Source organism: Bos javanicus, chromosome 18 (assembly GCF_032452875.1).
Source record: "Bos javanicus breed banteng chromosome 18, ARS-OSU_banteng_1.0, whole genome shotgun sequence".
Taxonomy (NCBI): domain Eukaryota; kingdom Metazoa; phylum Chordata; class Mammalia; order Artiodactyla; family Bovidae; genus Bos; species Bos javanicus.
This window is the reverse complement of record NC_083885.1, coordinates 35,544,928-35,557,759: the sequence shown is the minus strand read 5'-3', so window position 1 is coordinate 35,557,759 and position 12,832 is coordinate 35,544,928. Positions and strand designations below refer to the sequence as shown.

General features: G+C 54.6%; 1 protein-coding gene across 1 annotated transcript in view; it reads right to left on the bottom strand.

The window, feature by feature from the left end:
- PSKH1 (protein serine kinase H1) overlaps positions 1-12,832 on the bottom strand; it is a 39,059-nt gene that overhangs the window by 17,881 nt on the left and 8,346 nt on the right. Inside the window, exon 2 of the mRNA XM_061387658.1 lies at positions 9,922-10,948. Coding sequence (XP_061243642.1) covers positions 9,922-10,878 — 957 coding nt within the window. The 5' untranslated portion in view covers positions 10,879-10,948. The remainder of the gene's footprint in view (positions 1-9,921; positions 10,949-12,832) is intronic.

Here is a 12,832-nt window from a genome sequence, read left to right as displayed (position 1 = left end):
GGTCCAGTTTCCCCACAGGCGGGCCTGTGTAGCTCGGGGCTCCGATACTGAGGCCGACATGCAGGGGGACTGGACTGGATGGACTGGACAGCTGCCACGCAGCTCCAGGCTCACAGTGCCAAAAAGCCCGGGGTTTGCTGCTGCCACCTGAACACAAGCAACCACTGTGAGGGGCCAGCCAAACTAGACCCCAGACCATCTGCATCCCCGTCACTCATTTGAGAGCGAGAAAAATGAAGGCATAATGCGGCACAGATGGACAAAGCAAACCCGGAGCTGGAACGGCTGGGTCATGGGAATACCTGGGCTTGTGCTGCCCTTTTGTGGTCTCCAAGAAAAGGAAAAATCACTGGGGAGCACGCTGCCACTCAGCCTGGCCTGCTGGTGGGACAGCTCCAAGACAGGGCTGCAGCACAGCCTGGCCAAACAGGGCTGGGGCATGGACTCTGCCTTGGCCCTCGGTCCAGTCAAGCCAGAAGAAAGGCAGCTCCTCCTCAAATGACAGAACAAACAAGTCAGGAGCCTGAACATGGATGGATGGGAGGCACCCCCACTTCAGATCCACACCCCGGCAAACCAAGGCCCCCTGCAGCTCCGGACCAGTCCAGGGCGGTCTCAGAGGCGCCTCTCCCCAGACCCGTACTGGGGGCTTAAGCATCTTCATCTCCAAAGTGACACAACTCACACCAGGCATCACCTCCTGCTGCTTGTTGCCGTTAACACCAAAGAGAGCCCAATTGATTGCCCACCCTCCTCCCCCCAGGCGCTCGCCTCTCCAATTACTGTGTTCGGACGGCACTGTGAGGAATGCCGATGAGCTCATTAATCTGAGGGCCAGCACACCCTCGCTGGCAGTGCCCCCCGCCCCCAATCTTTGAAGAGCTGTGAGTAGCTGAGCCAGATGGGTCCCTTAAGGCAATGTGACTTGAGTTATCCCGTCCTGAGAGCCAGATTGTGCAGTGGCACCCAGCCTAACCCTCACACACTGAGGAACTTTGCAGTGGGAAGCCAAACAGGCCCAATACAGAAAGGTGGTCCCCAAGCCAGCCCCCTGACAGCGGGGCAGGGGCTTATGCTGACCTCCAGAAGAGTGACCCTTTGGAGTCCCGCTGAAGCCTCCAACAGGGCTCACAAAGGAAAAGCAAGGCTTTCCACACTCACACCTGGCCACGCTTCTAGCCAAGTCAAACTCAGCACCTCCTAAGAAAGTGATCAACACCTGCAGACCAACCCACTTGCCTCCCCAACATGCTCGGGCCTCTGCAGCCACATGAGCCATGTCTGGCAGCATCTGACTGACCGGCCAGGTAGCATTCTGTTCCTCACATGCAGCCAAGTGAGGAAAAAGAAAAGGAACATGAGATGGGACTTCCTTGGCATTCCAGCAGAAAGGGGCGCGGGTCTGATCCCTGGTCAGGGAACTAAGATCCTGTATGGCCGCATGATGCAGTCAAAACGAGAAACAGAAAAAGGGCAACCTGTCATGCCCTCCAGTTTCCACAGCTCTAACTGCCAGCTGCGGGTAAAGGATGAACTCTTGCCTCAGTATACTTGGGGCCAGATCAAGGACACATACGGGCCGCAGGTGGGTGGTAGAAGGGATAGGCCCCAGGTACCACTGGCCAGTCTCCCAGAGGCTTCCACCCGTTTCTGGGCTGGCAGAGGCATGGAAAGGAACATCACAATGTCAGCCTGCCTTGGCCCCAGTCACTCCAGTCTCCCTCTGCTGTGGGACCAGAGGACAGCTGCAGTCCTCTGGGTGACAGCCCCCATGCTTCTGTCCACTCTCATGAGCTATGCAGGCGAGGGGCCCAGCCCCGAGAGGATGACGAGGAGAGGCTGTAGGAAGAAGGGCATCACCTCCAACCTGTTTCTGACCAGCCAGCCAGCCACCCTTCTTCTTACACTCTAACTGCCAGAGTCCCTGCAATTCCCGATACTGTAACAGCACAGAAACCAACAGGGTGGAGAAAGGACCTCACGCATGAGCACTCCCTTAGCAACTTCACTCGTCTTCATGGCCCTGCTTCTGCAGAACCGTTCCCTCCTGGTGATGCACAGCAGCAGAATCTGACTTTCCCTTTGGAGGGGGCACCAGACTGGAAAGGGCTTCCACTCCGGCCCAGAGGCTGCACTTCCTCCCGCCCCAGCCTCACTCACTCGCTCCAGCTCTACCATCACAAGGGCCCAGCAAGGATGTTACCTGAACTACAACCAAGTAGCTAAGTCCAAGGGCTAAAGCATGAGAACAAGGACCAACCAGCTCTTTTGGCTGCAGAGGGAGGAGGAAGATGCTTCCTTCCAGCAGCAGGCCCAGCTCACAGAGCTCACCCAAGATTCCCTCCAGTAAGTGGGTCTGACCACTCTCAAGCAAGGGGAGAAAGAGGTCCAGTGTCTCTCTGGGATGGCATCTGGGTGACAGACTTAAGTGATGGGCTGGAATGCCCATGACCTGCATTCTAGGTCCACCTTGTCTGCTCAACATGGAGAAATCACAGCCTCACTTTTAAAATGGAGGAACTGAATGAATGCTAAGTGTTTTTGAAGGCTGGGTTCTACGAAGATGGCTCCCCATCTTTTTTTCCCACTTGGCTGCATGTGAGGAACAGAAGCAGAGCTTCTGACACTTAAGCTGTGTTGATGTTCTGACCTCCACGGGTTCTTTTCCAGCCCATGACGACTCTGGGGAAGGTTCCCTGGCAGAGGAGGGAGGCCCAGCAAAGAGGTGCTGGGGGAAGAAGGGAGGAGAGAAGCCTGGGCTTTGCTGCCATGACTCAGTTCTTCCCTCAGCTTTGTCTCAAGACGTGTTTTCAGCTCCAGCACTGCCGGCCTCAGAGGTCCCCTTCCTGGAGTGACTCGAGCCTGAATGAGAGCAGGCAAAAGGGCATAAAGGGAATTCTGGGAAGTGAAGCTTCAGGCTTTCTCAGGAGAGCAGAACTGTTAATATGACAAGAACAGCACACTCTGTCTGATGTGGACCATGAGGAAAAATGTTTTGAAAAAATCAGCAGGATTAGACACTGTGTGGCGATAGAGCCCGCACCTCCTCCTCTGAGCAAGACACTCACATCCTGGTGTCTGGACTTCCAGACCAGATAGAACCCACCATGCTGGGGTGGGATGTGGGTAGGGGGACCTGAGCAGCAGAGAAAGATGTTCAGGGAAGGAGTCTGACAGGAGAAAAAGAAGGAAGATAATAGAGTTTTTTAAAAAGGCAGAGAATCTCGAAGATAAAAATAAAATAAGAAAAGGCGTGACAACTTAAAGGTTACCAAAGCTGTGTTCTAAACTTGAGATGAGTAACGAGATGAAATTCTGCGCCCCCACGTGTCCCTGCCCAGAGTCCGCAGTGTGAGGACAGGGACGGGGGGCAACAGGGCGCAAGTCAAGAGTGAGGAAGGGTGCTGAGTGCTGGCCTTGGAATCGAGGATGTTGACAACCTATGTCAGTGACCAAGTGGTGTCTGCTTTTACCAGTGTCCTAGAACAGCCCCTAAAAGGTTCTGGATTTCAGAGCCAGCTGCATAATGGTCTCCTCTATCTCCACTCATGAGTTCTGCTGAAGTGAAGTGATTTCCAAGGCCCACGCTGGCATTTGTTTTTTGTAAAACTTCCTACCATTCTAACAATTTCTGAGGCAGTTTGAATCCTGGTGGCTGTCAGCATGTCATCCATACCGTGGCCTCTATCCCCAGAGGCCTGTGTCTCTGCAACCCTGGGTGCAAATGATTCGGCGGAGGGCAGGCACTTGGTCTGCGTGTGCAGGCAGGAAGAGTGAAGAGATGAGGTGACTCAGGGCCTCTCTGGAGTGAAGCTCAGGTCTGGGCATCACCCTCACACTGGGAGACAGGAACCTCTGAAGAAGAAGAGCTTGGAGAGGTGCGGCCACGCAGGGTGGTTGGATCAGGTCATCATTAACCACCTCGGTGGGGTTGGCTGGGGGATGAGTGTGGGAGGTCGCAGCAGATTTAAAGAGGTCAGCATGTGGGAGCAACCGCCCCATCAGCTTCCAGAGAAACTCAAGGGCTTAGAAACAACAGGGCCTGTGAAACAGCAGAGCTCTGCAGGCGGAGACAGACAATGTGAAGAGCAGGAGAGGGAGGGGATGGATGCGGCACCAGAAGCTGCTCCAAACACAACCCACAATAAACCCCTTTGTTGAAGAGACCTTGGCAGGGGGTGGGAAACAGCAGTGATGAAAGAACCTTGGGGTAACAAGGTGCCGTAGGTGGGCAGAGTAAAATATTTTGGCTAAACTGGCTTAGTGCAACAATGTGGGGAGATGGGCATTTGCTTCTGCCAGCACAGGAGGTGAGTGTGTAACCAAGGCAACAGTAGCAGAGAAGACGGCGGGGCTCCAGGGAGCCAGTGGTGGGCCAGTGGCGCACATGAGCCCCTACCCACATGGACAGTGGGGACACGAGGCAATTAAAGGCGTCTAGTAGAATCCAAGCACAAGCCTGGAAATCCACCACCTGCCTCCTTGCATTCTGCTCTGCTGCCTGTAACGTCAAATCTCCAGCTCTCCCATGGCCCCTGGCCGCCCTCCCCACAGCTCCCAGGCAAGGCCCTACCCTGCTCCCCTGCCAGCTCCCTGTTGGAGCACGTGAAGCAGGCTGCACGAGCAGCCCCACAGGCTCTGGCCCCCTTTGCCTGGAGAGCAGGACACACCACACGCTCCACACCTCATTTTATCTTCGACATCCCAGGGGAGAATGGCACATGTCTCAGTTGCTACGAGATGCGGCGGCGAGCTGGGATGGTCTCATAAACGTCCACTCTGGCTCTGGGCAGTCACGCTACTGCAGGGCTCTCAGAACAACCACAGGGTGCAACTCGCTGGCCCTGAGCAGGTGTCCCTTGGCCCAAATGGATGGATAGTCAGCCTGCAGCCCAGAAACGCCCCCCTGGAGAGCCAGCCCCTCACCAACACAATGCCCCGGGGAGTGGCAGGTGGGCTTCCTCTCCCACTGGGGTCCAGGCCCCTGCCTGGCAGCACTCACTCTCCTAAGCAAGGCTCTGGGAGGAGCTCTGCCCAAGCCCACCTGTTCCTGGTGCCGTCACCTGGGCCCACCCACAGCTCACAGACTGCCCAAGCAGAGGAGGGTGACAATTAAAAGCTGCTAAATGTGGCAGACAGCAAAGCTGCTGATGGCCTCACTCTGTCATCAGTCCCACAAGAACCTCTTCATCCATCCTGCCTCTAGGAATAGAACTCTTGACAAAAGCAATGACATTAGGCCCACAATGTCACATTTCATGTCAAGTGAATCACAGCATCTCCAAGTTGGTGGGACCATAACAGCCCTCTAGTATGGTCTACAGATGGTGATTCACCTTCTGTGTCACTCCTTTAGCAGCAGCTGCGCCAGATCTCCTGGGGCTCCTGTGAGAGGAAGCTCCTTCAAGGTGACTGTGTCTCCAACCTGCTCTCAAACTCACACAGGCCTTCCTCGTATCTGGCCAACCTGTCTCCCTATCACTTCCAGCATGACCCCAGCTTGGCCCTCTCCACTCTAGTACCTCCAGACACTGGACAAAAATTCAGATTTCTCCTCTCAAAATCACCTGCCACAGCCTTCTCGTTCTCAGAACTCTGTTCTCCCAAGATTCCTGCATTTGCTTCTAGGAAGGTTTGGCCAACCCCCTAACTGCATCTCCAAGAGGTGCCCCACTTCTTCCTGGGGTCCAGTCCCAGAAAAGAACACTCCAGGTAGCAGGTAGCAGGTGTGACCTCGTCTGCCTGACAGTCACGTTTGGGTCCTTGCCCAGGGCATCACTGACAACCACTGGTGCTGCCCTCGAGAGAAGCCGGAGAAAGCACTGTGAACATATGTGCTGATACACATGCTGTCCTCAGAAACCTACAGGCCGGGGAGGGCAGAGACGTCCACAGATGACGGCCTGGGACCGGGCGGAAACGAAGACTCCAGCAACATGCTGACGCACGCGTGCTGGGGAAAGCAGACTATGGGTCTGGGAAGGGCAAGAACTCTGAAGCTAAGAGGGCCGGCCTAGATTCAAATCCTAGTCCTGCCACCCTCTGTGAGGCCCTGGACAAGCTACTTCCTCACTAGCCTCAGTTTACTAATCTGTAAAACAAGGGGATTATACCACTGGCAAGATTATTGTAGAGATTAGACATGCTGGGTGTAGCATCCTCAGCCCTGTGCCTGGTACTCAGTGAGCTACATGATGGCGTGGGTTGGCACTATTTTTAACGGAAGAAATCTTTGAACTGAATAACTGAGAGCTGGTCAAACTTCTTAGGTTGACACTGGGAACAGAGGAAAGTCCTGAGCGGAAGCCTCGTGTGAGGAGTGAAAGGAACAAACATCTCGGACCTGGATGGAGGGGAGTATGGGACCACAGGTTGGGGCTGGAGCATCCAGTGTCAGCATCGTGGGGCAGGTATGAAGGAGGCCCCACTTGTGTGCCTCCTTCCACCGCTGGGCCCCAGCCAGGGCTGTCAAAGCAGGGCTGGACATACTCTCTGGGTATGAAGGCAGCTGGAGGTCCCTTCTAGATCTGCCTCATAAGATGATGCTCCTCCTGCAGCTCTGAGGGAGGGTTCTGCCCCACAACTCCTCTTCCCTAACTACGGCTCACGTGTACCATGTGGGGCCTACTCTCCGGAATCCCCGATCTGCCCCAAACATCCCCAGGACTCCAGGATCCCTCATTCCAAATGGGGATTATTCCACCAGCCCCCAGTGGGTCTTCCTCTGCGAGTCTTCCGTAGCACTTCCTAATGCATTTCCTTGCTATCGAGAACCTAGACGCCACCCTCCCACCTAATGCTTGGAATCTCCAAAGAATCCCTGGCACTACAAAGCTCCCAGCAACACACACAGACCCAGCCCGGCCTCATCAACCTCTGCTCTATTGCTCCCAATCATCTCCTGTTTATTCTGGAGCACACTCAGCAACACCCCCTTCTCTGAGCTTCCACCTTCTCAAAGCCCACCTGCTGAAGGATGTCCTCTATTCAGGTCCACAGAAACCACTGAGTCTGACAGAGGGCTCAGGGACAGAAAGGAGCACACGAGAGGGCCTGGTGCACAAGAGAAACCACTATAAGGGGGCAGGGTGCCGCTCAGAAAGGCACCAAGTGACACGGGACTTACCGTCAGAAGAGAAATGCACACCTCCCAAACTCGCTGGGCTCAAAGTGGGCAGGCCTTTACTTGCACAAGCAACTAGATGCAAACCCCCCTGTAAGACTGTCCTTTCTGACTCAGAAACACCTTCTTATTCAGAATGCCTTCATAAGGGTGAATGACCATCACACAGTGTGACTACTTCACATAGTAGAAGATAGGTGGCTAGTGAGGATGGAGGCAGAGCCCAGTGCTAAGAAGGGGGACCAGTTCCACCACCTGACGGGAGCCCCATGGCCCATGTTCCAGACCGCAGGCCTGTGCTGGAACATGCCTGCCAACAAGGGTCCATTCTGTGCTCACTTCCTATTCCTCGTCTTTTCTCCTGGGCAATCTCAAGTTTCCTGGGGATGGGGAACAGGCTTTTCTGTCTCTGTGTCTTCCCCAGTGCTGATGGGTAGGCATGGACATTCTTGTCCATGGGGACAAGGACAGAAAGATGCCTGGTCTCCAGCTCAGAGCCTGATCTAATGATAAGGCCTGCTTTCCTAGCGAACATCCTGGACAAACTCCTCCCAGCCCAGAGCTCTCTGCACATGGTGGTGGAACCTGCCCCTGGGGCAGCCAAGCTCCTGGGAACAGAGAGGGGCCACCAGGGCTGTCCAGGGATTTGCCTCTGGAACTGGGAGCTGTTCTCAGCTTCAGATGAAGAGTAGTGGGGGCCAATGACTGGGTAGTGTCCCCCTCTCACTGGGAGCCCAACTCAAGCCACGTGACTGCAGTGGAGCAGGAAGCAGAGACTTGAGACCCAGACTGTGCCCACAATCCCCACCCCATTCATTTGTCATTCTCTCATCCTCAGGTAATCAATAGCCAGTTAGCAAGACTCTGCAAGGTCCCATTAGATAAACTGCCTGATCAACAATTGCCAGAATCAGGAACTCTTGGGCAAACCTACAGACTTTTGGAAAGTCTCTCCTTTGCTGCCAACTCCTGGGAAACCTCCTTCCCTCCGTAGCTTTGCTACACCACACGGAGCTCCAAGGGCAAGCCAGGCAGGGTCCTGGCACAACAATGCCGCTGTGCGGTGGATTCCAGGTCTTCTGACCTGAGATGAAACCTGGCCCAGAGGGTGGCCAGGGCGGTGTCTGCTGTGACCACCCCATCACAGCTGGGGCTTCCCAGCCAGTGGGTGTTTGTTCTATTGAATCCATTTGGAACAAGAAAGAAAACGTGAAAAACTTTAGGTAAGAGCTAGAAAATGTCACCGTTTCTCCTTCATCGTGGTCAGCACAGAGCTGAAGAAGACAGTTTCCCTCCCTTCCTCACATCACCCTGAAGTATGACCTGGGACCCCCCCCAGGGAAGGCCGGCCCCCAGGCCCACAGGAGGGAAGTCCCTGACTGACCACGACCACGGCCTGAAGCTGTCAAGGAAGATGATGGCATAGGATCTCAAGTGCTGAGGGCACTTTGCCTTCAAGAGGCTTCAGGGCGACTCCTGTAGGAAATGCTGCTCTGGGTCAACCGGTTGAGGCTAGGGAGGAAAGCTGGGCTGCAGAAAGGGGCTAGTCCCAGAGCTCCTTCTGCTCTCTCTGGGCTGTCTGGGAGGCAAGAACAGCAGTGCAGGCCTGGGAGGAACACCGTGGGGAGTCTACAGGGTCCCTCCCTGCCTTGGCAGAATCCTGTCATCAGCAAAGCCTACCTCATCTCCCACATAAAGCCACCCCACCTACTTCTCTTCATAGCCTCCCCAAGTGCACCATTCTATCCAGCTTGCCATGCTCGACGTTTTCTGGGATGAGCCTTGTCTCCTACCCGATTGGCACCCTGCCTGAGGACCGACTAGTTCTTACTCTTTCGGCACTCCCTTCGGCTTCCAGTAGTGCTGAAACCTAACAGATCTTGTCAGGCATTAGGATTATCAGTGGATCCAAAAACACAAGACTAAAGGCCGCCCGGCCGACTTAGGCCAGGAGGTAAGCATCTGCTGGCTTAAGTACGAGGTCCTGCTTAAATTATACTTCAGCATTTTAAGATCAGATTTTCTGGCTTCTCTTTTAAAAATTGGAATGTCTGGGTGCGTGGAGTCCTCCCTGTTCTGTGGCAAAACCGGGCTGAGATGAGAAGCAGCTGTTCCATTAGAGAGGGCACGGTCACGGGCTAGCCTGAGGCCGCTGGAGCAGATGCGGGGGACGCCCTGCTCCGCGGTCTCTCGGCCCACCTCTGGGCTCGCCTGCAGCGGCAGTGCTCTCAGCTGACAGCTTCCCACTGCCAGCGCCTGAATCTCTCTGCTTCCTTCGCCTGAGGACTTTCTCCACCACTAGCTGACATGTAGAACAGCCTGGAAGTGCCAGGGATTTAAAGCCTCAGTGAAGAAATGCTCAACTCATACAACGGTCAGCAGATGAAAACCCACCCTCTTTCCTACCCCTCAGTGGGATGATTCTGAGCACGTTCTGCGTGATTATTCGCAGGGCGCCCAGTGGAGCTGAGTTCCCTGGGCCATAGCAGCTGTCCACTCCTCCTTGTACCCATCATGGTGTTTCTCCCTTTCTGCCTCACGCTCCCCACCCTTCACTTGTGCTTACTGAAATCACATCCCAATTAAACTATCTGCTCCCAAGTCCTTGTCTCAGGGCTCAACTTGGGAGGAATCCAAACTAAGATACCCTACTAGGCTCACTTCATTATTTCTACGTCATCTGCCTGGCCCCGCAAACATGGTCCCAAGAGCATGTCCACCCTGATCAAGGGCTGCCTGATAGAAACCCCCACCCACCCAGGGCCCTCCCCAACATCCCTGAGATGGGGAAGACTCACCTCCCCCGAGTAGCTGTACTTGCCCCGGAGGATCTGCCGGTACAGCCGGGTGCGGTTGTCATCCTCGAAGGGCATGGTGCCACTGAGCAGGATGTAGGCGATGACGCCCAGTGCCCACATGTCGACAGAGTTGGTGTAGGGTTTGCGGACCAAGACCTCAGGGGCAATGTACTCAGGCGTGCCACAGGTGGTCTTCATCAGGCAGTCATCACCCTTCTTGCGGGCACTGGCCAGGCCGAAGTCAGTGATGATGATCTTGGAGTCGGTGCCAGGGTGGTAGTAGAGCAGATTCTCTGGCTTGAGGTCCCGGTGTGTGATGCCCAGTGCGTGCAGGTATCGGACGCCGTCCAATACCATCTGTAGCACCCGAGTGGCGTCGCGCTCAGTGAAAGAGCCCTTGGCAATGATGCGGTCGAAGAGCTCTCCGCCAGTGGCCAGCTCCATCACCATATACACGCGCTCCTGAGTCTCAAACACTTCCACCAGCTGGATGATGTTGGCGTGGCGCACCCGGCGCAGCACGCGCAGCTCTGACTCACACACCTCCCGCCCCTCCCGGTACTTGGTCTCAATCATCTTAATGGCGTAGGGCTGCCGGGTGGCCCGATGCTCCACTCGTACCACTCGGCTGAAGCTGCCTCGGCCGATCAGAGCTTTGATGTCGTATTTGGCCGTCACACGGGGGTCGAACTTGGCCCTGTACTTAGCTACCCTGGCCCTGCGTGGTGGTTCCGAGGGAGGCTCTGTGTGGCTGGTGCGAGGGGTACCAGGGCTGGGGTTTGCACCCTGACTGGCTGCTGGGAACCCACCTTTGAGAGGGCCAACACTGTCCACCTCTGTGATGAAGTGCTTGTACACATCACTCTTAGTGCCACTGAAGGGCTCCACCTTCTTGACCAGATCCAGCTGGACATCCTTGGGCGGCTCAGGAAGGACCTTGCTTGTCCCACAGCCCATCACGGACACGGGGGCATCCTCTCTAGCGAGGCTGGCAGGACCTGCTCTGCAGGCAGTGCCCCATCTACACCTACATAGATGGAAGAAAGGACAACTCAGCAAAGCAGGGACATTTTTGAAAGGACCCCAGCCATCCTCCTGACTCCCTCCCCCTCCGTCTCTGGATAAACCTAGCCTGATGACATGACCCTAATATGGTTCCCTGGAAAGGAGGATGGCTTTGGCCCCTGATTGCTCAGAGACCAGATGCCATGAAGGACCTTGATGAAAGACTGGGTGTGAGTTCCACGGTCTTGATGGACCTCTCCCTGGGTCTGCTTTTCAAGCTGCTCTTCAACTTCAAAGAGGAGCAGGAACACGCACCAGGCTCAGCTGTCACTGCCTCCACCCTCCCCCCTACTCTCCCTGGGTCCCTATCACAGTTGAAGTCCTGTGTTTTTTAAAGGTTAATATCATTCCTCTTATTACTCTGACTCATCTTTTCTGAAACAAGGGTGTGGCATGTTGGAGGCCTGTTCACCAACACTTATCACCCACTAGAGCGAGGAAAGCTGCTTTTCCCCAAGGCTTCCTCCCTCATGGATATTTTCCTGGCCCCCCAAGCCCCCTGTAGGGATTGACCCCCACCCTACTACAACAAACCACCACCCCCTGCCCTGGGTCTCTGCCCTACCTTCACTCTTCCCTGGACTGCGCCCACTACTTTGCTAATGCACCATCTTCACCCCAGTAGTTAACACCTTGTTCCTTGTGTGGCTAAAATGCCATACAAGTCCAAGCACTGGATAAAAATCAGTCCCGGTGAAATAGGGACCACAAGCCTTAGCACGCTGCCACCAGGGGGCCACCGAACTAGCCTGGACTTCATTTAAGAGGCAGAGGGGACCTTGAGCTCAGAAAGGACACTAACAACTTCATCCAGATGAGACTGAAGCTGTGGATCGGTGCACTCTGCTTCTGTGGGAAGAGGATCCAGGAGCCTTCCCCGTTTGTTTCCTAGACAAAGATGTTCCAACTATTAACACCATGTGGCTAGTGGGGCCCTGGGAAAAGCTGAAGTGCTAAAGTACCACTTTACAGAGGGTGCTTCTATCCAAGTTTCCCTTCTCAAAGTTTACATGAGGGCCTCATGGGTGAAAGAAAAAAGCTGAGAATGTCCTGTTCATGAGGACATACAGAACTGGGAATAAAATGATCAACTCAGATCAAGCATTTACTGAACATCTACTAGGGATACAAGAGTGAATAAGACTTCCAATGCAGGTTATATTTTAACATACCCCAAAGTATGTTAATACTTGGGAAATACCTGGCAAAGCCTGGTCAATAAACTCACAATCTAAATGAAGAGCAAAACATCAAAACTGGAAATTTCAACAAAACTTTCGTTGTAAGTTCTAGGCTTGAGAAACAACGGGGACACATGTAGAATGATACTGGGGTTAGGGGAAGCTTCGTGGAGCAGGTGACCCCTGCGCTGGATTTGAAGTGAGACTGAGTCAGGTGCGGAAAGGTGGGCATGTTGTTGCCGGCAGAGAGAATAACACACTCAAAGCCCAAAGGTCCAGAGCGGCACACTGTGCCTGGGCAGGGACAGTGTGGAGGCGTGAAGACAGGACTGGGGACTGGAGTGTTAGAAGGCCAGTGGGAACTAGGTTGTGGAGAGCAGCTCAAGTCACAGTGAGGAGCCAGCACCTTCCTGGGAGGTGACAGGAAGCTACCAAAGGGTTTACAAGGAGAGGTGATTCTGTTTCCAAAGAAATATAAAGCTGAACTGGGGGAGGGTCAAGATGGACTGAAAGGGCCAGTGAAGAGGGTGGCAGCCCAGACCGTGGGTGGAACGGAGAGCGGTCAGCAGGAGAACCGACAGGGATTGGAGGCTGGACACAAGGGTCAAAGGGAGGCGAGAACGCCACTCCAGTCTGTCGCTCAGGATCCTGGGCAGAAGGTGAGA